The 23160-nt window shown below is 41.6% G+C and overlaps 1 protein-coding gene across 1 annotated transcript; it reads right to left on the reverse strand.

Moving 5' to 3' along the window:
- Positions 1 to 1136: 1136 nt before the first annotated feature.
- On the reverse strand, positions 1137 to 22478 carry LOC306928635 (von Willebrand factor A domain-containing protein 7-like; the record flags this gene model as incomplete). The annotated part of the gene is made up of 17 exons (XM_079508896.1): positions 22323 to 22478; positions 21526 to 21736; positions 20746 to 21021; positions 20558 to 20651; positions 20059 to 20193; positions 19063 to 19249; positions 18116 to 18288; positions 17612 to 17727; positions 17270 to 17386; positions 15441 to 15644; positions 14753 to 14885; positions 14068 to 14214; positions 13519 to 13611; positions 5059 to 5336; positions 3519 to 3812; positions 2760 to 3285; positions 1137 to 1153 (listed from the first exon to the last, which is right to left on the reverse strand). The coding sequence occupies exons 2-17, from the start codon at positions 21727 to 21729 to the stop codon at positions 1137 to 1139; spliced, it is 2994 nt and encodes a 997-aa protein (XP_079365022.1). The 5' UTR covers positions 21730 to 21736; positions 22323 to 22478.
- Positions 22479 to 23160: the final 682 nt, after the last annotated feature.

A 23160-nucleotide genomic window follows, 5' to 3' on the forward strand; every position in this document is an offset into this window, starting at 1 on the left:
CTCTCCCAGTACACCAATGGCACTGACTGACATGCCCACACACACACACACACCACACACCACACAACACACACACACACACACACACACACACACACACACACACACACACACACACACACACACTGGCAGGCGCACACACACACACACACACACACACACACACACACACACACACACACACACACACACACACACACACACACACACACACACTGAATGACGGTATATTCATATTTTTGCCAGGAACCATAGCAACCACCTACAATAACATTCAATAAGCCCGCTACTGCCTTGTAATCTCTAGCCATCCGGTCCCTGTGCAACTCTATGGCGTTATGGCTTTTGAGTGATAACTTATAAGTGATCAATAATAATAATATTAAGTGGTAAAGTCTTCTGAAATGGGCAAGGAGGATGGTGTGAGAGGAAGATGGATGGTAATTCTTGCAAGTTGGTTCCTAATAATATAACCTCTCTGAGCCGGCCCGGACCGGCCTAGCGGTCCAGGCTCCTAGGCTGACAGCGTATCTCGGGTCCGACTCCTGATTCCGACGACCATTGCTGCGTGTCACTCCCCATCTCTCTCTCCCCCATTTCCTGTCACCATACTGTACACTATCCAATAAAGTCCTAAATAATATCTTTAAAAAAAAACTCTTGAGCCATAACACCATAAATATACGTGCACCTCAACCAAACGCGCACATGCACACGCCGCACATGCAAATCCAGACTCACCTTCATACACAACCCCCCCCCCCCCCTGTATCCGAATATCACTGACCATAAAATGCATTTCTCAGTCTCTGACGAACGTTTCAAAATGTAAATAGTGACAAAGCAAAAAAGAAAAGATGTGAAAACCAAAAAAAAGTGAAACGTTTTGTGTGTTCTGTAAAGGGATATAGATGAGACGTGAGGACATCAGTAAAACAGTAAATAAAAAAACAACCTTTTTTTAAAAACATTTGTCTCGTTCATCATCTTGGTTTGATCATTGATATTTTCAGGGGTCATCCATGTCCGTACATGGACAAATGTGTGACTTGTTCTTGTGCGTGGCAAATTTTAGATTTTGTTTCATACGCCGTTAAAATGTTATCATTTTGATCTTAAGACCCAATAACTGCATGTCAAGTCTCCAGGTTTTCTTGAGAATATGAATAACACTGTCACATTATGAGTCCAACTAGTACTATGTTTTATTTGCAAGGGCCCACCATAACTCTTGAGTGTACAAATGGAACACTCAATTCAATTTCAATTCAAAGGGCTTTATTGGCATGAGAAAACATACGTTTACATTGCCAAAGCAGAAAGCACAATACAACAATACAGCAATACAATCAAAACAAAAAATATGTACATTTGAACGTCAGAATCGTCAATAGATCAATTTCTATATTGTACATAGATCACTGGATGCAGGTATAGTGCAGGAATATACACAATGATTAGTCTTTAGGGTGGTTGTGTTCCGTTTGATATCCTTCTCCTATCACAGCAACTCACGAATCTTGCTGCTGTGTTTGCACATTGTTGTACTTCGCCCAGCAGATATGGGAGTTACTCTCATTCACTCTGAGTTACAGACCTGTTATGGTCATTCAGGGCTATCTCTTTGTGTTTCTGGCAAAAATATAATTTTGACAAAAATGTCCATGAGGTCCCCCAGGCTTTTCTCCCGCTACACCAATGTCTTTGCGGAAAATAGCTGCATGTATAAGCTTACAGTGCCTGGCAACGTGATGCAAGCTTGTAGATCTATTTCATACTTTTTGACTATTTCTTCTGAATGTTCGCCTATTATGACATGCCCATAAGTGTGAAAGTGATAATCAGCAAGCAATGCACTCCCTAGGATGGAAATGCAATGCACTCCCTAGGATGGAAATGCCACAATTGTTATCGAAGGCTTGGAGAACATTATTATGTAATCGCCCCCCCCCCACCCCCACACAGAATGCAGTGAAAGCATGACATAAATAATATTTAAAATATATTTATTTAATAATCAACCACAGACATTTAGAAGCATTACTACAGTACGATGGATTTCACATAATTTACTTAAAATAAAAAAGTTAATATTAACGGTGAACTTTGGAACAAAACCCAGGATTTTCCCTTCCATTAAATGTGTAATTGATAGATATGTGCGTAATATTTGACAATTTGGCCATTTTAAGCATTCGAAAGGTCTTTAAATTGTCACTTAAGAAATGTGCAGATACTTTGGCTGTATTCACTTATTCTGTATTGGTTCATTTACTGTTGAGTGAGAAAATGATGTTGCACATTAAGATAATCTGGGGATTTTGTAGAGTCGCGGTCCAACACCCCAGTTAGGGAACCACTGTACTAGGGGGCTAGTAGGGGGGCCAGTATCAGTGTGATAGCCACATTCAGGCAAAGATAGGAGGGCTCCCGGACGGTTAGCTCAACCGTCTGGGCACATCAAGGGGCCAGTGAGGCGCTCCAACGTTGAAGCTCTGGGCCCTAGTGGTAAGAGGAAGGACTGCAGGCGGACCCGTGCACGGACACGTAGGACCATCACTCCCTACGTCACCCATACGTCACCCCGGACCTCAAATTTGAGGTCCGGAGGAGGTACTTCCGGCAGTCTTCCAGGTGCTTCAAAACGCCACTGAGCAACTTCATCGAAATGAATAGCTTGGGGGCGGGGCTAGTGCTCCAGTTCGGTCTCTATCCTTTATATACTCTATGGGGCACATAGGCTGCCGAGCCAGCCTGACGGCGTGCCGCGGGTTCGCCTCCCGATCCCGACGGCCTTTGCCGCATGTCTTCCCCCCATCTCTCTCTCCAGACTACTTTCATCCTATCAATAAAGGCAGAAAAAGCCCCATAAAAATATCTTTTAAAAAACAAAACATAGCAGGGCTGAGTGGTCTTAGCTATAGCAGCTGGAGTGACGGGGTGCGTTAATGAGCCGGTGGTTTGGGTAGTGGCAGTTTCCCTGGCAGTGTAGAAACAGGTGCCCACGTTGCCCACTCCGTCCACTACCTGCAGCTCTACATCGGGTGAACAGCAGGAGGCGCTGTAGGACACCAGGGTTATGTTCTGGTTTTGCGTGCTGCTCACTGCCACGCTGGTGTTCAGTGCTCCGTTGCCCTGCTTGAGGCTGACGCGTTCCACACCCGTGCCCTGGGGGCCGTCGCTGACGCTGGCAGAGAGTCGCCACGTAGACAAACTGCAGTTGGACTCAGAACATTGGGGGTCCAGGGCGGCCAGCTGACACACTGGCCGAGAGAAATCTGTCACCTATACGGGATGAGAAGGAAACATGAAGCCATCGGTCACTTAAGCCACCAAAGCAACAGTGTTAATAGCACATCTACAAGTGTACATGTCGTTTTGTGATGCGTTGTGAGCTTGTAGATCTGCAGAAAATGTAAGATTTGTATTTATTTATTTCGCCTATAATGACGCCAGGTTGAAAGTGGTTAAAGGGAGATGGTTCATACAACTGTAATGTCACTCTTTGGGAGACTTACCGTGTTAACGATGGAAAAACGCAGCACAGCGTAGTTGGTATCCGTGCTCCCGGGCGCCTCAGCCTCGATGGTTAAGGTGACGTCACATCCAGATGGTGTATTAAGAGGGGCCATGAGGGTCACTGTACCACTGGCACTGCCTCCATCTGTAAGGAGGATGCTGGTTGGTGAAGTGAAGTCAAACCCACGGTCATTGGTGGCTCGGATGGTGACGTTTCCCCCTGTGCCGTTAATCGCCACAGTGAAAGGCACCGGGAACGGAGTTCCTGGCTCTAAGATGCCATCTGAATCAGCCTAAATGTATTGAAGAATGATACAACAATTACTGGGAGTTGTGGGTTAGGGGTTAGGGTTAGGTTAGGGTTATAAGCACTTTTCAAACTGGAAATAGACTATAATAACGCTGTGGCCTCCTTGTCCAATCTTCAGATATCCATAGTTAGCTTGTGTTATGTGTGCAGTTTGTGAATGAGGCAAATCACAATTTAATGTTAAGTGGTGAAGCATCAATACAGGCGGTCTGCTTGTGTGCATGTGGTGACGCTGTACATCTTATTTGGCTGAGTGTTAACAGTGTAGCTTATTCTTTACCAATAACCAAATAGATAAGCTGGAAGAAGCATCTCTTTGAATGCATAATAGTTTACACTAGTGTTACTGACCATGATACTGACAACGATACTGATAGTATCATGGTCAGTATCATGTCTGTCACTCATTGACTACAAATATTTCACTTTTTTAAATGATGACATGAAAAGGTTACCTGCAGCTCTACATCGGGTGAACAGCAGGAGGCACTGTAGGACACCAGGGTTATGTTCTGGTTTTGCCTGCTGCTCACTGCCACGCTGGTGTTCAGTGCTCCGTTCTCTTTGAATGCATAATAGAAGCATGTGGTGACGCTGTACATCTTATTTGGCTGAGTGTTAACAGTGTAGCTTATTCTTTACCAATAACCAAATAGATAAGCTGGAAGAAGCATCTCTTTGAATGCATAATAGAGTTTACACTAGTGTTACTGACCATGATACTGACAACGATACTGATAGTATCATGGTCAGTATCATGTCTATCACTCATTGACTAAAAATATTTCACTTTTTTAAATGATGACATGAAAAGGTTACCTGCAGCTCTACATCGGGTGAACAGCAGGAGGCACTGTAGGACACCAGGGTTATGTTCTGGTTTTGCCTGCTGCTCACTGCCACGCTGGTGTTCAGTGCTCCGTTCTCTTTGAATGCATAATAGAGGCATGTGGTGACGCTGTACATCTTATTTGGCTGAGTGTTAACAGTGTAGCTTATTTTTTACCAATAACCAAATAGATAAGCTGGAAGAAGCATCTCTTTGAATGCATAATAGAGTTTACACTAGTGTTACTGACCATGATACTGACAACGATACTGATAGTATCATGGTCAGTATCATGTCTATCACTCATTGACTAAAAATATTTCACTTTTTAAAATGATGACATGAAAAGGTTTGAGAACCACTTGTTTGGTTTAGTTATGGAGTCATGGCAGGTGCTCACCGTGACAGTCAGGCTGGAAGCCTTTAAGTTGGTAGCAGACTGTCTCTGGAAGTCAACAGCTGATGCTCTGGTCTCTCTGCTGCCGCCCAGCCTCCCCTTCACGCGCACCACAAACTCCGTTGATGGGACCCTGTCCACCTGGACTAGGTAGTCTCCATCCTCCAGTAACCTCACGGTGCCGCTAACCTCTGCTGCCCCCGATGTTTCCACCAGAGACACCCCCGTGACCGCTGCCGAGTCACTCCCCGTGACCGTCACCAACAATGAACCATTAACACCTTTAATGGCAAATGAAAGAAATATGGATATCTTATGCTGCATCATCCAGTCAATTTCTGAGGGAAAGAAAACGAGTCTTAAAAAGCTTCCTTTAGCTACACCCTGGCCCAACTGGACCAGAGGGATTTGAACTGCCTGACAACAACATCCTTAAGCACTTGAACTTTAGCATCCATATTTGTCGATTTACAAGCTATTTTTGTTGAGGAGATGTGGTGTAGAGCAGGGGTTCTCAAAGTGGGTGCCGCGGAACACTATAGGATGCCTTGACACAAGTTCAGGGGTGCCTCAGAATTTCATTTCATTTCATTTCATTTCATATTTATTTATTTCATTTCAGTTATGGTTTTACATGATCATATGAGCAGGAAGAAGATAAATCTTAAGCAGGAAGAAGATAAATCTTAATATAAGAATACTATAGGATGCCTTGACACAAGTCCAGGGGTGCCTCAGAACACTAAAGGATGCCTTGACACAAGTCCAGGGATGCCTCAGAATACTTAGATAATATTTGGAATTTATCAATGTCACTTCAGTTTAAACACTCTATACTTAGAACGCACCAAATACAGTTTTAACTCTGGTTCGTTTTCCTTTTTAAGCCTATATCGTACACTAAGGGCCCTATTAAGCAAGTGGAATCTAATTACATATAATTTTACAGTTTTTAAGACGTGGGGGCGGGTGCAATGTCATATTACAATTATGGGCCAGGTAAGAAGCGCTTTCGAGTTTCGACACCCCGTGGTGTGAGCAAAACGGCCTTGAATTAGTCATGGGAGTGTTTAAGGGAGTTTTGAGGCTTACCCAATGAACATGTCCGTACTATTCTCTTTACGACACCAGCTGATGATGCGCCCTTTTCGGCAAGTGGTATTACATTTCTGCAGACTGGCACCATAGACATGACATGACTTTGTCACATTTGGGTTCATTATTCATATTGCACTGCATGCTGTCACCTTTATGCCTCAAAAGAACAGATCCACAAGCTGTCACAGCCATGATGTGCATAGCTTGTAGGCCTATGTCTCTATTTTGTTAAGTAACTTGCAGTTTTCATTGGAAAGTCATTACAGCGGCGCAGCCATATGCTAAGGGAGGGAGATATACGCACATCGTCACTTAATTTGTTTCTGTTCTAAGCATGAAAAACAGCTGTAAAAATCTTTATTCTAGTTGATTTGATTCATAAATGAATAACTAAGACTTTGAAATGGCACCTACCTATACCTTTCAGATCGGAATGGAACTGCGAGTAGATACGCAGCATTGGCTGGCAAATTGGCAATCCATGCGTAATGTTCCCAGAATCGTCTAACCCCCGAACATACAAGTTCGTTTGATATTGTTTAATTCGATAAAAATAGAACCATGTACCATACAGCGAATGAAAGCAAGATTCCTAAGGAATATGGGGATTTTTACATTTTAAAAAACGGTTGAGAAATGAGAGAACCATGAGTGTTTATAATATCAAATATTATAAGAATAATATGAAAGACAAACGGGCTGTGAAGAGCTCAGCTCACCATCCCGACAAGGAGGAAATATAGCCTATAGTGCATGCACGTATATGCACTGAGTGTTGCACACACGCTCTTTATTTGTTTCTATTGAAAAACACCAGTAAAATAACGTTTATTTTATTTTATTTCATTCGAGTCACGACGAAGGAATGAGTTGAAATGCCATACATGCGCCATGCGTATTGCTGCGGCCCCAATGTTATGGTCTTCGCTCGTAGCATATTATTGAAGAAGAATTGAGTCGGGTGTGATACAGCGTATGAAAGCAAACCTCCCAATGAGTATGGAGATGTTTTAATTTCTAAAAAAGGTTGAGAAATGAGCGATATATGACCCTTTATAATCTCAACGAGAAAGCCAGAAAACTCGCTGTTGCCATGTGTCATAGAAACAAGTAAATAGGTCTATAAACATACTCCCAAAAGAATCGCATATAACAGGGGTCTACAACCTATTTTAAATGAAGTGCCATGTTTTTATTTTCTAGATAGTGAGTCTGCCATATCAAGATTCCTTTTAATGACACCACATTAAAATTTCCAGCATATTTTGATTGTCCACAAATATAAAGTTCTTCCTTCTTTTTACATATTTTCTTGCACATTGTTAGAATGATCATTATAAATATATATCCCCCTGCAGTCAGAGTTCATTGTTTTAATGAATGAATGTGATGCATTGTGAGCTGGTAGATCTGCTATTTTCAAAAGTAATCTTTGAAAAAAGTGACAATTGTGGAATATTTTTGAAAAATGTTATTGAAACATTTAAAAACACAAATCTGTCATGGGGGTCACTGGCTTAGTTGGGCAAATGCATTAATCTGGGGGTCCTTGACATGGGAATGTCGCTGTGTGAGGATCACTGGTTTAAACAACATTAGGAGAAAAGCCCAAATAAGCACTTTAGAAACAAGAAAAGCAACCACAACTACCAATATTTACAAGCATCTTTGCAGAAAAAGAAGCCGCTTATAATAAACAGACATGGCAACACTCCAGCAGCACTCCAGAGCCGCTCAAGTGTCAAATCAAACAGTGCTTTTTGCTTTTAAGACGTGGTCAGACCCAGGCGGAATCGGTATGCGCTGAGTGTTTTTAGGTCAAGGGGCTTAATAGCAAATTAGCGCAAAGCGAAAATAATTAACATATGGACACTCCCCCAATGCTAAATTATGCAGGAACGTGGTATTCCATATGAGTGAGCGCTCACCACGGCTTCCATAATACGAAAAGGCGCAGAGCGAGGGCGAAATCTGTATTACCGCATGGGTTTTTCGTCTTGCTTAATAGGGCTCCCTGGGCCCTATTAAGCAAGTGGAATCTAATTACATATAATTTTACAGTTTTTAAGACGTGGGGGCGGGTGCAATGTCATATTACAATTATGGGCCAGGTAAGAAGCGCTTTCGACACCCCGTGGTGTGAGCAAAACGGCCTTGAATTAGTCATGGGAGTGTTTAAGGGAGTTTTGAGGCTTACCCAATGAACATGTCCGTACTATTCTCTTTACGACACCAGCTGATGATGCGCCCTTTTCGGCAAGTGGTATTACATTTCTGCAGACTGGCACCATAGACATGACATGACTTTGTCACATTTGGGTTAATTATTCATATTGCACTGCATGCTGTCACCTTTATGCCTCCAAAGAACAGATCCACAAGCTGTCACAGCCATGATGTGCATAGCTTGTAGGCCTATGTCTCTATTTTGTTAAGTAACTTGCAGTTTTCATTGGAAAGTCATTACAGCGGCGCAGCCATATGCTAAGGGAGGGAGATATACGCACATCGTCACTTAATTTGTTTCTGTTCTAAGCATGAAAAACAGCTGTAAAAATCTTTATTCTAGTTCATTTGATTCATAAATGAATAACTAAGACTTTGAAATGGCACCTACCTATACCTTTCAGATCGGAATGGAACTGCGAGTAGATACGCAGCATTGGCTGGCAAATTGGCAATCCATGCGTAATGTTCCCAGAATCGTCTAACCCCCGAACATACAAGTTCGTTTGATATTGTTTAATTCGATAAAAATAGAACCATGTACCATACAGCGAATGAAAGCAAGATTCCTAAGGAATATGGGGATTTTTACATTTTAAAAAACGGTTGAGAAATGAGAGAACCATGAGTGTTTATAATATCAAATATTATAAGAATAATATGAAAGACAAACGGGCTGTGAAGAGCTCAGCTCACCATCCCGACAAGGAGGAAATATAGCCTATAGTGCATGCACGTATATGCACTGAGTGTTGCACACACGCTCTTTATTTGTTTCTATTGAAAAACACCAGTAAAATAACGTTTATTTTATTTTATTTCATTCGAGTCACGACGAAGGAATGAGTTGAAATGCCATACGTGCGCCATGCGTATTGCTGCGGCCCCAATGTTATGGTCTTCGCTCGTAGCATATTATTGAAGAAGAATTGAGTCGGGTGTGATACAGCGTATGAAAGCAAACCTCCCAATGAGTATGGAGATGTTTTAATTTCTAAAAAAGGTTGAGAAATGAGCGATATATGACCCTTTATAATCTCAACGAGAAAGCCAGAAAACTCGCTGTTGCCATGTGTCATAGAAACAAGTAAATAGGTCTATAAACATACTCCCAAAAGAATCGCATATAACAGGGGTCTACAACCTATTTTAAATGAAGTGCCATGTTTTTATTTTCTAGATAGTGAGTCTGCCATATCAAGATTCCTTTTAATGACACCACATTAAAATTTCCAGCATATTTTGATTGTCCACAAATATAAAGTTCTTCCTTCTTTTTACATATTTTCTTGCACATTGTTAGAATGATCATTATAAATATATATCCCCCTGCAGTCAGAGTTCATTGTTTTAATGAATGAATGTGATGCATTGTGAGCTGGTAGATCTGCTATTTTCAAAAGTAATCTTTGAAAAAAGTGACAATTGTGGAATATTTTTGAAAAATGTTATTGAAACATTTAAAAACACAAATCTGTCATGGGGGTCACTGGCTTAGTTGGGCAAATGCATTAATCTGGGGGTCCTTGACATGGGAATGTCGCTGTGTGAGGATCACTGGTTTAAACAACATTAGGAGAAAAGCCCAAATAAGCACTTTAGAAACAAGAAAAGCAACCACAACTACCAATATTTACAAGCATCTTTGCAGAAAAAGAAGCCGCTTATAATAAACAGACATGGCAACACTCCAGCAGCACTCCAGAGCCGCTCAAGTGTCAAATCAAACAGTGCTTTTTGCTTTTAAGACGTGGTCAGACCCAGGCGGAATCGGTATGCGCTGAGTGTTTTTAGGTCAAGGGGCTTAATAGCAAATTAGCGCAAAGCGAAAATAATTAACATATGGACACTCCCCCAATGCTAAATTATGCAGGAACGTGGTATTCCATATGAGTGAGCGCTCACCACGGCTTCCATAATACGAAAAGGCGCAGAGCGAGGGCGAAATCTGTATTACCGCATGGGTTTTTCGTCTTGCTTAATAGGGCTCCCTGGGCCCTATTAAGCAAGTGGAATCTAATTACATATAATTTTACAGTTTTTAAGACGTGGGGGCGGGTGCAATGTCATATTACAATTATGGGCCAGGTAAGAAGCGCTTTCGACACCCCGTGGTGTGAGCAAAACGGCCTTGAATTAGTCATGGGAGTGTTTAAGGGAGTTTTGAGGCTTACCCAATGAACATGTCCGTACTATTCTCTTTACGACACCAGCTGATGATGCGCCCTTTTCGGCAAGTGGTATTACATTTCTGCAGACTGGCACCATAGACATGACATGACTTTGTCACATTTGGGTTAATTATTCATATTGCACTGCATGCTGTCACCTTTATGCCTCCAAAGAACAGATCCACAAGCTGTCACAGCCATGATGTGCATAGCTTGTAGGCCTATGTCTCTATTTTGTTAAGTAACTTGCAGTTTTCATTGGAAAGTCATTACAGCGGCGCAGCCATATGCTAAGGGAGGGAGATATACGCACATCGTCACTTAATTTGTTTCTGTTCTAAGCATGAAAAACAGCTGTAAAAATCTTTATTCTAGTTCATTTGATTCATAAATGAATAACTAAGACTTTGAAATGGCACCTACCTATACCTTTCAGATCGGAATGGAACTGCGAGTAGATACGCAGCATTGGCTGGCAAATTGGCAATCCATGCATAATGTTCCCAGAATCGTCTAACCCCCGAACATACAAGTTCGTTTGATATTGTTTAATTCGATAAAAATAGAACCATGTACCATACAGCGAATGAAAGCAAGATTCCTAAGGAATATGGGGATTTTTACATTTTAAAAAACGGTTGAGAAATGAGAGAACCATGAGTGTTTATAATATCAAATATTATAAGAATAATATGAAAGACAAACGGGCTGTGAAGAGCTCAGCTCACCATCCCGACAAGGAGGAAATATAGCCTATAGTGCATGCACGTATATGCACTGACTGTTGCACACACGCTCTTTATTTGTTTCTATTGAAAAACACCAGTAAAATAACGTTTATTTTATTTTATTTCATTCGAGTCACGACGAAGGAATGAGTTGAAATGCCATACGTGCGCCATGCGTATTGCTGCGGCCCCAATGTTATGGTCTTCGCTCGTAGCATATTATTGAAGAAGAATTGAGTCGGGTGTGATACAGCGTATGAAAGCAAACCTCCCAATGAGTATGGAGATGTTTTAATTTCTAAAAAAGGTTGAGAAATGAGCGATATATGACCCTTTATAATCTCAACGAGAAAGCCAGAAAACTCGCTGTTGCCATGTGTCATAGAAACAAGTAAATAGGTCTATAAACATACTCCCAAAAGAATCGCATATAACAGGGGTCTACAACCTATTTTAAATGAAGTGCCATGTTTTTATTTTCTAGATAGTGAGTCTGCCATATCAAGATTCCTTTTAATGACACCACATTAAAATTTCCAGCATATTTTGATTGTCCACAAATATAAAGTTCTTCCTTCTTTTTACATATTTTCTTGCACATTGTTAGAATGATCATTATAAATATATATCCCCCTGCAGTCAGAGTTCATTGTTTTAATGAATGAATGTGATGCATTGTGAGCTGGTAGATCTGCTATTTTCAAAAGTAATCTTTGAAAAAAGTGACAATTGTGGAATATTTTTGAAAAATGTTATTGAAACATTTAAAAACACAAATCTGTCATGGGGGTCACTGGCTTAGTTGGGCACATTAATCTGGGGGTCCTTGACATGGGAATGTCGCTGTGTGAGGATCACTGGTTTAAACAACATTAGGAGAAAAGCCCAAATAAGCACTTTAGAAACAAGAAAAGCAACCACAACTACCAATATTTACAAGCATCTTTGCAGAAAAAGAAGCCGCTTATAATAAACAGACATGGCAACACTCCAGCAGCACTCCAGAGCCGCTCAAGTGTAAAATGAAACAGTGCTTTTTGCTTTTAAGACGTGGTCAGACCCAGGCGGAATCGGTATGCGCTGAGTGTTTTTAGGTCAAGGGGCTTAATAGCAAATTAGCGCAAAGCGAAAATAATTAACATATGGACACTCCCCCAATGCTAAATTATGCAGGAACGTGGTATTCCATATGAGTGAGCGCTCACCACGGCTTCCATAATACGAAAAGGCGCAGAGCGAGGGCGAAATCTGTATTACCGCATGGGTTTTTCGTCTTGCTTAATAGGGCTCCCTGTCTCTAAACCAACCTGTGTGAAGTGAGGGGCGCTCTTATCATCGTAGTTACGTCACCAATAAGGGACCACCCCTTATTGGCCAAGGGTTTGCACCGATACACGGTGCTGCCACACGGTCAAAAGAGCTGCGCACGTTCTCGGCTGCGCGCTGCTTAAAGCTTGAGTTTTTAGACAGCTGGTGGATGGAAATTAAGCTCCACCTCCGCCGAATACTTGCGCGACGGCCAGATTCCCGGAAACGCTCTCCTCCGCTCAAGTCTTCCGCGGAGGTGGAGCTTCTTTTCCATCCACCAGCTGTCTAAAAACTCAGAATTTAAGCTGCGCGCAGCTTAAGAAGTGCGCAGCTTAAGAATGTTTTGCGCTATGGTGTGGAGACGGTGACACACCGTCTCCACACCATAGCGCAAAAGTCTCCACACCATAGCGCAAAACTTTCTTAAGCTGCGCACTTCTTAAGCTGCGCGCAGCTTAAATTCCGAGTTTTTAGACAGCTGGTGGATGGAAAAAAAGCTCCACCTCCGCCGAAGACTTGAGCGGAGGAGAGCGTTTCCGGGAATCTGGCCGTCGCGCAAGAATTCCGCGGAGGTGGAGCTTAATTTCCATCCACCAGCTGTCTAAAAACTCAAGCTTTAAGCTACGCGCAGCCGAGAACGTGCGCAGCTCTTTTGACCGTGTGGCAGCACCTATACCGACAGCCGATTTGCTCAGGCACATATGATGTAAATTCTCCAATTTACGTCAATGGCATTTCATGTTTGTGTTCAGACAGAATCTACACTATAGCTGTTTAGTTTATAGGAGGGCCCCTCAAAAATAGTAGATCTACAAGCTCAGAACGCGTCTTTGTGACGGGCGTCCGTCCATCCGACCGACTGACCCATCCTTAGATTTTTTAAAAGTGACACAAATTTGAAAACTTCTAATAAACATATAAACAATGCATACCAGCTCTAGGACGGGTCTCTAGAACATCATATCCTGTAAAGGGGCTCTGGGCCAATTCCACAAAGTCAAACAGGAAGTCAATGTCACTTTGACCTGAAAATAAAAACGTTATACATGAAAGAAAGTTATATGCTTGCGATAGGTGCATAGGACAATTAGACATATAGCCAGTGTGTCTTTTCACACTTTTTAGAATACTGAGAGCATAGAGACTCATTTTATTGTTTTGGTAGATCTGGCCCTACGTAGAAAAACCCTTGAGGCCCTTGAAGATCTGCCTCCGAACCATGCAATGTGTCTTTCATAGTAGAATTTCACTGATTGATATTTATTCGTATTGATGTAAATGTATACATTTATTCAAGAAATATCAGTCAGTGCAATAATATACTACATACATTTTTTATTAGCTATTATTATTATTTAATTATAATTAGCTGTTTAAAAGGGAAAGCTACAGAGCATAACAGCTAACTCACTAACAAAAGTATGCCCTGCTGCTGATTTTTTAGGCTCTCAAGATGACCAAATAGGTAAAATGCACGTCACCTATGACCTTCAGAGTGTAGGGCTGTGTGGACACCATTCGTATTTCCCATGATCCCACATGTTTGTTTAGCTGCATGGTTCTGAAGTTTCCTACAGCCAGGATGGAACCCAGCGGTCCTGTGCTATCAGAACTGCTCTGAGACACTCCTGTGAACAAAACACACGCATTGGAAACCAACAGAGCACAGTGACAGGCTGACAGCAAGCAAGTGACCTTTTTCACCGCAGCCATATTGACGTAAAGTAGTTGTGTTATGTAACTTCCTTCACAGGTGTTATTGTTGTTCCTCAAACTGAAGGGTTAGCTGCCCCTGCAGTGCATTCTGTCCAGGGTACACCCGGCAGCTAACATTTTGGATGTGTAGTATACACATGAATTAATCTTAAGAAGATCTATGTTGTTGATCCTCCTGTCACGTCTGGTGGCCAAATTGATCAATGGAATGACATGCGTAAATGTGCGCAGCGTGAAGAGTGAAGAGACGTGCACATGCACCCATCATTGCTGCTTTTCACTACAGTCAATGGGTTCAGATACAATAATTTAATTATCTTTGTCGCTCAAATACCGGCAGAAGTGGATGTCTCAGTGGTGCATGAGTTGACACAGTTTTGCGTGCGTGTGAAGAGGGTCATTTGCGTGCATCCCACGCTCATTGCGTGAGAGTTGGCAGCTCCGTTTTACCTTCTGGGTTTATAAGACTGAAACTCAAGGAGCGTCCTGTGATGTAGATGATTAGGTTTGTCACTGATTCGTCTACTGAGAAGGTGAAATTAGCGGGCCTTCCTGGGGTTCTGGCAGCTTGCAGAATGGTCACCTACAGAAATAAACATTATGAATCTGTTCCTAGTACTAAAGCCACATTGGTGGCAGTGAGAGGTAACTGTTTTGATACTTGCAACACTGGCCGTACCAGATGACTGAAGCTCATTGTGGTAAAGTTAATTTGGGGTGATGTGCTGATAGTTTTTAATCCCATACGGGATTTTGAAAAGCTATATTTCTGCTTGATTGATAGAATACTTTAACAGGTTGCAGAAAAAGCCCAGTTAAAGTACAGTTCAATACAAGGTCTGTTAAGTGGATTTGAAACCCCCAAAAGCCTGACATACAGCTTGTTTCCATTGGGGCCATTCATATTCAATTCATCAGAACATAATGACATTGAATGACAAATACAAATATACAGTACTAAAAATGCTTAAATAGCTCTAGTGTAGCTTTAATTTACAGCAACCATATTCATTAAGAACAATAAGTGTTGATTTATCAGTGGTAATTATGCTGATGACTTTAGAATAGTTTGTTAAACACTGTTGGCGATATATTTTATTTTATGTTGAATTCATAATGATGTTGAAGATTACAGTACCAGAGAGGAAGCAGAGGACTCTGTAATGATTCTGGTGGCCTCTAGCAGCTCGCTCTTGGTGACTTCAATAGCGTGTCCCCCAGACGCCTGAGCCAGGTCTCTGTAGACCTGGGCGTCTGTCCGGCTCATGTGGGCCATCTGTACGCCGCTGTCAGACCGTCTCCGACGACGGCGCCCAAACACGCCGGTTAGCATGAAGTTCACCTGCATGCAATTATTTATGTAGATTAAATCAATTTAATGTGGTAGCTCTCTTAATTAAAAGGGACACTTCACCCTTTTTGCAAAACAATATGTTAATGACATTTAGAAGATTTAGAACACTTTCCTCCTGTTTTTTTTGTGATATGTGGTTTTAGATATTTTAGCAGTGTCCATGATGTCATGGACGCTGGGCTCACTTACTGACTACATGCAGATGATCCTAAGAGTTTTGAGAAAGAAATGCTATATGTATACACACTGCTATATGTATACACACTGGCAGTACCGAAACTCTGCAATGACACAGATGCTTTCCAGGTTTTATATAGTAGAAAACATGTATTTAGATTTGGATTTTGACAGAACCAGAAGTTGGATTTAAATACTGGCCAGGCAGAGGATCAACTTCCTCAAGTCAACTATTTGATGGAGAAGTTTAAAATAATTTTAACAAGCTAGAGCTTGGTTTGCCTGGTGGAGAGGAAGGAACTGTTTGGATTGGAATAACGATAACCACGGTGCAGCAGTGCAAGCGAAATGTTTGTCAGCATCGGCGTACCCACCTGCTCAGCTGTGCTGAGGAACCTCATGTACAAATGTATGTGTAGGTTGTCGGATTCTGTCAACAGCATTATTGTTATTCTGACTAACCGTTTATTGAGTTCAGTCAGGTTTGTTTCTAAACTGTGGAACCATTGGCGTGTAAGCCTGTATAGTATGCAACTATGCATTTGTGATTTTATGTAGACAATGTCTGCCTTTTGTTTGTCTCTGTTTTTGTTATGTCAATATGGACCTTGTGTCTTTAATAAAGTTTGATTGATTGATTAGTCCTACCGCAGAAACTCCCCGCTGTCAGGTGATAAGAAGCGGCCTGCTCACTCCTCATGAATTGAAGGATGTATGAGCTCAGTTCGGGGCTCTCCCAGGTTGGCAGAGAGTAGCGCCCAGGATTACAGTCACCGGGGGACGTACGTACACATACCTTCTAACTGTAGCTACCTGAATTTATTCTGATATTTACAAATAAGACAATACTTAATGAACCATATTGGAGCTTTGGCTTCTGTTGGGGACGTTAAGAAAAAAAAAAGGCACAAATCGAGAAAAAAATAAAAACCAAAAATCACACCTGTGTGAAGTGAGGGGCGCTCTTATCGTACATCATCCAATTAATATACTTCCTCATGAATTAATTTGTCAACTTATGTTATCTTTTAACCATGATATAGTCTTTATATTCAACGTTTAAAACAGTTGCTTTAGAAAAGTCGATTTGCCCATCCACATATGACGTAAATTCTCCTTTCATGTCAATGGCAAATGTCAATGTGACACATTTGTATAGGAGGGTCTAGTGCCCCTCAAAGAAATATGACAATACTATATTGTCTCTGGGTGGAAACATATGTCCAACAGTTTCTTTTCAGGGTTCAAATAAAAAAAACAGCAAAAGTAGCAGATCAACAAGCTAAAACACGCCGGAGCTTGTATATCGGATACTTTTGTGTGACGCTGTAGTATGATCAGCAGGGCATTCATTTACGATTTTTTTTTAATAAAACACAAAGTTAAAATATGAAGATAGGAGCAACGATATACTGTTATCTATGGCAGCCACACACCACTGTCTTGGTGCGCTCGATCAATGCGGTCACAGTGCTCTTCAGGTGGCTGTCCTTAGCCGAGGCATCAGTGAAGAGGAAGATCTCAGAGTTTGGAGGGGCCCCGGTTAAAGCCAGCTATACACAGATGAACACAACAGAGAAAAGGAAGTGGTGTTGAATCACAATCTACAAAGTAACTATGTAACTAAAGTTTTCAACTAGTTGTAGTGGAGTAAAAGCACAATGTTTGGCACAATGTTTGTAGGCCTACATGAGTACATGTACTTAGTTACTTTCCACCCCTGGTTCGTATGAATAAAAGCTGCAGAACAAACAGGGAAGCAGTCCACACCACTCTACCTGAAGCCCTGAAAGACTCATCTCAGGTAAATCATTGTTCCCTCCTTGTAGTATCAGCTCATTAATGTGAGCTTTGAAGATGTTTAGATCTGTTGTCCTCATCAGTGGACCAAAGTCTAACGTTCAGAGTGACAAGAGTGAGACAAAAAGTAGAATTGTTATTCACGTCTTTTAAACTTTTGAGGCATGGATTATGAGGTATATCATGAGGTCAATAAGAATACTGTTGATGGATTAGAATGTAATACAGTATATAGCACAGAACACTCCCTGGAATTAAAAGTAAACTGTCAGATTAATTTCTCTTCAGATAGACCATCTCATGGTACGTAAGTTAATGGTGATCCATCTAAACAATTCACTGTTTACCCTTTTTGGAACTTAAAGAACTGTTCACCATTGACTCAAGTCATTTAGGAGAAAATGGATACAAATGAAGCATTGCTGTAAAGTTTCTTTTTTATTCTCTTTTTTTAAATTTCTCTTATTTTTGAACTATCCTACCTGGATCTCTAAAGGGAACTAGGATGTACGATGAGGGCTCGTCTGGTGTTCCAACTTTACTGTCAAAGAGAGAGGTCACTGCCTTCACCGCCTCAATGTCATCCCTCATGCTTGGCGTGGCGTCAATCACAAAACAGAGAGCTTTATTAGATCCCTTGGAGATCCCCATCAACCTGACAGAAGAGGCGAGAGAAAGATAAATGGAAAACACCTTTTTCACTTGAACCCCATGCATGCCTATTCTGGGGGGAACATTTGCCAAAAATAGCAGATCTACAAGCTCAAAGCAGGTCAAAGAGATTTGGTGGTGGTGGTGGTGGTGGTGGTGGAGACAACTAAGTAGCATTTTTACTCAAGTCGTTTAAACTTTTGATGCTACGCGCTGCATTTGAGCTTGTAGATCGGCTATTTTTGGTGGAGACGGAAAAAGAGGGCGGTATAGTGTAGTTCACCCAAAAAATATTTTCAATTACACACCCCAGCCTTGATTTCATGAGATTTGTGTTTATGTCACATTCCTGAGCCAATAAGTGTGTGACCGGGACAGTGTCATCGTTCAGTAGGAGACTCAGTACTGGAGGCTCCGCCAGTCAGACCAGTCTGAAGTTAGTGGTTCTGTACTGTACAAGCCCTCCTGTGTGTGTGTGTGTGTGTGTGTGTGTGTGTGTGTGTGTGTGTGTGTGTGTGTGTGTGTGTGTGTGTGTGTGTGTGTGTGTGTGTGTGTGTGTGTGTGTGTGTGTGTGTGTCTGTGTGTGTGTGTGTCTGTGTGTGTGTGTGTGTGTGTGTGTGTCACTGCTCGGACGGACGGACAGACCGACAGGGACACATATACATAGCTACGCAATGGAGTGGCTGTACCACTCAAAAAAGACTTCATGGAGTGTGTAATTTAAGTCATGTTTTTGTGTGAACAACTTTAACATTATGTGCATTGTTAGATGCTTTACTGTAGGAAGTCTGTGTGTCCGGCTGCTGCATCAATGTCCTCCAGCAGCTCTCTGGTAGCAGCTATTGCCAGATGTGCTGCTTCAGAATGGAGATGACCGTGGCTGGAGGTCCGTGTGTCCTTGTTGATCCCGCCTTTTGGCTCCATGCCGCTTGACGGGTCGACAGGGCCTCCGTGGCTGCATTTCCCTGTTCACCGTTAGATTTGAGAACATACTAAGTGATCAAATGGTTTAAAATGCCTTTAACCAAACCCATTTAGACCCGAGGCTTAAAAAAAAACCCTTCTAAAACCTAACCTAAGCTTTCTGAAAACCTTTCTTTGAGGTATTTGTACTTTGGAAATTGTAAAGTAGTAAAGTACAAATACCTCAAAGAAAGGTTTTCAGAAAGCTTAGGTTACTTTTACTCCACTACATCTCGTATCCAAATATTGTACTTTTATATGTAGATATATTGTACTAAATATTTTAAATCTTACTTTGTAGATTTTGATTATTACAAAACATACTTAACCACTTTTAAATTCGACCATTTGAAAATAGCAGATCTACCAGCTTTTTTTTTTATCTACAAGCGCATTGTGAGCTTGTAAATCGGCCATTTTGAAAAGATTTTTAATTTATACATTTGACAACTTGGAATGGAACATTCTGCATAATGAGTACTTTCTACTTTCAGTACATTTGGACACCAATAATATTTATTCTCGAAAAGAGCATTGAGGTTCACCCTCATTTGCAATGCTGCCGAGATCACATATCACAGATCATTGGGAAGTTAGCTTCCTTTCTGTAAAGAAAACCAATTTTCTGTCTTAGTTTGGCTGTAAGGTCAGTAATATGATATTTAAATGTAAATCTTTCATCGAGCCAAATACCCAGATATGAATGCAAGTACTTTTTCCACCATTGAATATAGAGTACTGAGGTCCTGATCACTGCCACTAGCCCTGGGAGGTGTTGAGTGATGTCAGACTTCGATCGGTGCTCTCTTACCTTTTGGTTTGGTTGAGAAGAACGGCACAATGCCAAAGTATCCTGAAGTCAGTACTTTCTCCTGCGTGATGTCTTCCAAAATATTGTTCCTACAGTCATCTCCATCACAGTTCCGGCAGGTTGCCCTGTTAACATCTGTAGAAAAGTAGTTCCACAAATGATTTGGGTATCTGATGTTTTCTGTTTCTCAAGACAGACGGACAACACTGATCCCTGGGTAATGCTTTCTATGAAGCCCATATATACACAATGCATTTTAAACATTATGACACTGTAAACACTCATAAATATTAATACTGCTTTAACCTTAATAACACACCATTATAAAGCATTTCATAAACTTACACGGTCAAGTATCTCATCCTAATTTCCTGACACTTTTTTTTCCGAAGCGAAAACTGTGCACGCACTCTCCCTGGATACCAGAGCAGAATTCTCTGGCCCGAATTTCGATTTTTGCTAAACACATTTGTATATTAAACCAAACAGATATTGGTACCTGCAATGTTGCCAATGCTGGTGTCAGATCTGATTAGGTTGGAGTTTGGGAGTTTGTTGCCCAGTTCCACCCAGTTGGAGTGACTGTAGAAGTCCTTCACATTAGAGGAAAACAATTTACACCAAGATTAATTGGGAAAAATAAATTGTCAAACAGAACAACGATAACGACAACGATATGAGTCATACCTGTAAGGGGTGTAAGATTTCCCCCAGCATCTGCCTGGCCGCTTCAAAGTTCCCTTGCTTGTTGTTGGCTTTGACCGCGGACAAACCATGTGTGATGATTCTCCTTCCCTCAGTGAATCTCTCCGCGTTAAAATGGTAGCTCTCGTTGAAGCAATGGCGGAGGTCCACTCGTACATTTCGCCACTTGATCAATTTAATGGCTTGGCGGAAGGTCTTCGAGGACCTCTGTGAGGAACAGGCCACAATGACAGCTTCAGCTGTCAAAGGCTGTTGTCGCTGCAGTGGGAAAAAAACATCCAAATACCGGTATAAACACTACCAGAAGAAGTCAAATGGACAGTGGTAACTCAAGTACACGTTTTTTTTTTTTACTTTACTGGAGTATTTCCAATTATCTGTATTTTTACTTCTACTCCACCACATCTCAGAGACAAATATAGTACTTTTACTCTAGTTGTTAGATTACCACTTCAGCCCTATATACATTTCTGCCATTTGAAAAAAACAAACCAAATATATATATATATATATATATATATATACACACACACACACACACACACACACGAAAACTTGTGAAATGGGACATTCTGCATAATGACTATAGTTTCTACTTTTGGTACTTTAAGTACATTTTGATGCCAGTACTTTAGTAGTTTTACTCAAGCACATTTTTTACTTCACTCAAGAGTATTTCTATATTGCAGTATTGTTACTTTTACTTAGTAAAACATTTGACACACACACACACACACACACACAATGTCAATGGATCCTTACTGGTGACGTGAAGTGTCTACCTGCCTCTAGGGCAAGGTTTCGGCACACCTGTAGAGTGGCATTTAAGATAGCCATCTCCGTGATGGTAGGGTGATTCAGGGTCAGGGAGTCACCTGGTAGGTTCTCACGATTCTGAAACCCCAGAGATCCTCCGGTCTGCAGAAGAAGGAGAACCAATACTGCCAGTCCTGGAGAGTTCCTCATTGCAATGCTTGTTGTGGGATAGATATGGGGAAAAAATGATTTGTTTTCATTCATACCAGCTACATGGTCATTGTGTGCATATTGGTGACATGTCTGAAATATGCATGCATATGTGTGTGTGCGTGTGTGTGTGTGTGTGCACACCCGTGTGTATGCTACGACCATTCGGTCTTCTCTTTATTTTTTGAATATGCAAGAGACACAAGACAAACAAGGCATACAATAAAACAAAAACATCAACAGAAGAAACAGAATAATAATAAAAAAACAAACAAACAAACGAGGTCATGGAATGTACAGCAACAAGCAACAACAATACATATTACAGACTTTTGGATTCATTGACAACCGGAAAGACACAGCCGGGAATCTGGCCATCGCGGCATTCAGCCGCGTGGGTGGAGCTTCTTTTCCATCCACCAGCTGTCTAAAAACCGAAAGAGACGCCGGCAGACAGCTTCCTTTGGCCGCGCCTGTCTGCTCAGGTCTGGAAACGCTGTATAAGAGGCTGGTGGTGACCAGAGCCATCTAATAGAAGAGTTGCGATATTGAGGGGGCAGAAAACAGCCCGGTCACGTGGTTCATGTACTCACGCGAGCCCATAGACTCCAATGCATTCCGTAAACTTCCGGTTGTCCCCATTCAATACTTCCGGTTGTCCCCATTCAATAGAAGTCTATGTAGAAGAGCCGCCATTGGACTGGCCCCATGAAGTGAACGGAGTTTGCGTAACTCTGTCTTACTCTATGGCTCTGGTGGTGACCAGCTCCAGCGTTCTCCTCACTCCCTCTCCCAGCCAGATTGCCAGCAAACACACGTATGTTTAGTCATTGTATTATGTGAAGAGGTCCACAGCCAGGGTTTGGTAGGGGTGGGCACCATTCTTTTGGGATTCCTTTTTGCTCATGTATTCTTGATTAGGAGTTAACAGTTGTATTTTTCTTATTACTTTGGCTAACTAAGTTAGGGTTATATAGAGGGTATGCGCGTGACATCATCAAACCAGGAAGTTATGCAGGAACGCCTACTGAGTGGCAAAAAACTACTTTCTGGCCTTGACAGCCCATCCACACAGAAAAGTCATATTTGATTGCATTAAACAACATTAAACGATGTTAAACTCACTTTGCCTGTTGCTTTGCCACTCGATTTACCACTCGATGTGCCATTCACTTTAAGCATGCGCATACTCTCTATTGTTGTATAACATGTAAAACATTGTATGGCTGAGTCGGCTGACTTTCTGGTTGCTGGTAATTCTTTGGGAGTTAAGGAGAGAGGAGCTCCAAACTTTCATGTTGTGCAGGCCTCCGTTCTCCGATTAGGAGTTGGGTTAACAATTGTATTTTGGTTACATTACTTTGGGTAGGTATAAGTTAGGGTTATATTGTTTAGTTATTTGAGTTATTATTTCATAACAACTAACCTACC

Source organism: Electrona antarctica, assembly GCF_951216825.1.
Source record: "Electrona antarctica genome assembly, chromosome: 8".
In the NCBI taxonomy this organism is placed as follows: domain Eukaryota; kingdom Metazoa; phylum Chordata; class Actinopteri; order Myctophiformes; family Myctophidae; genus Electrona; species Electrona antarctica.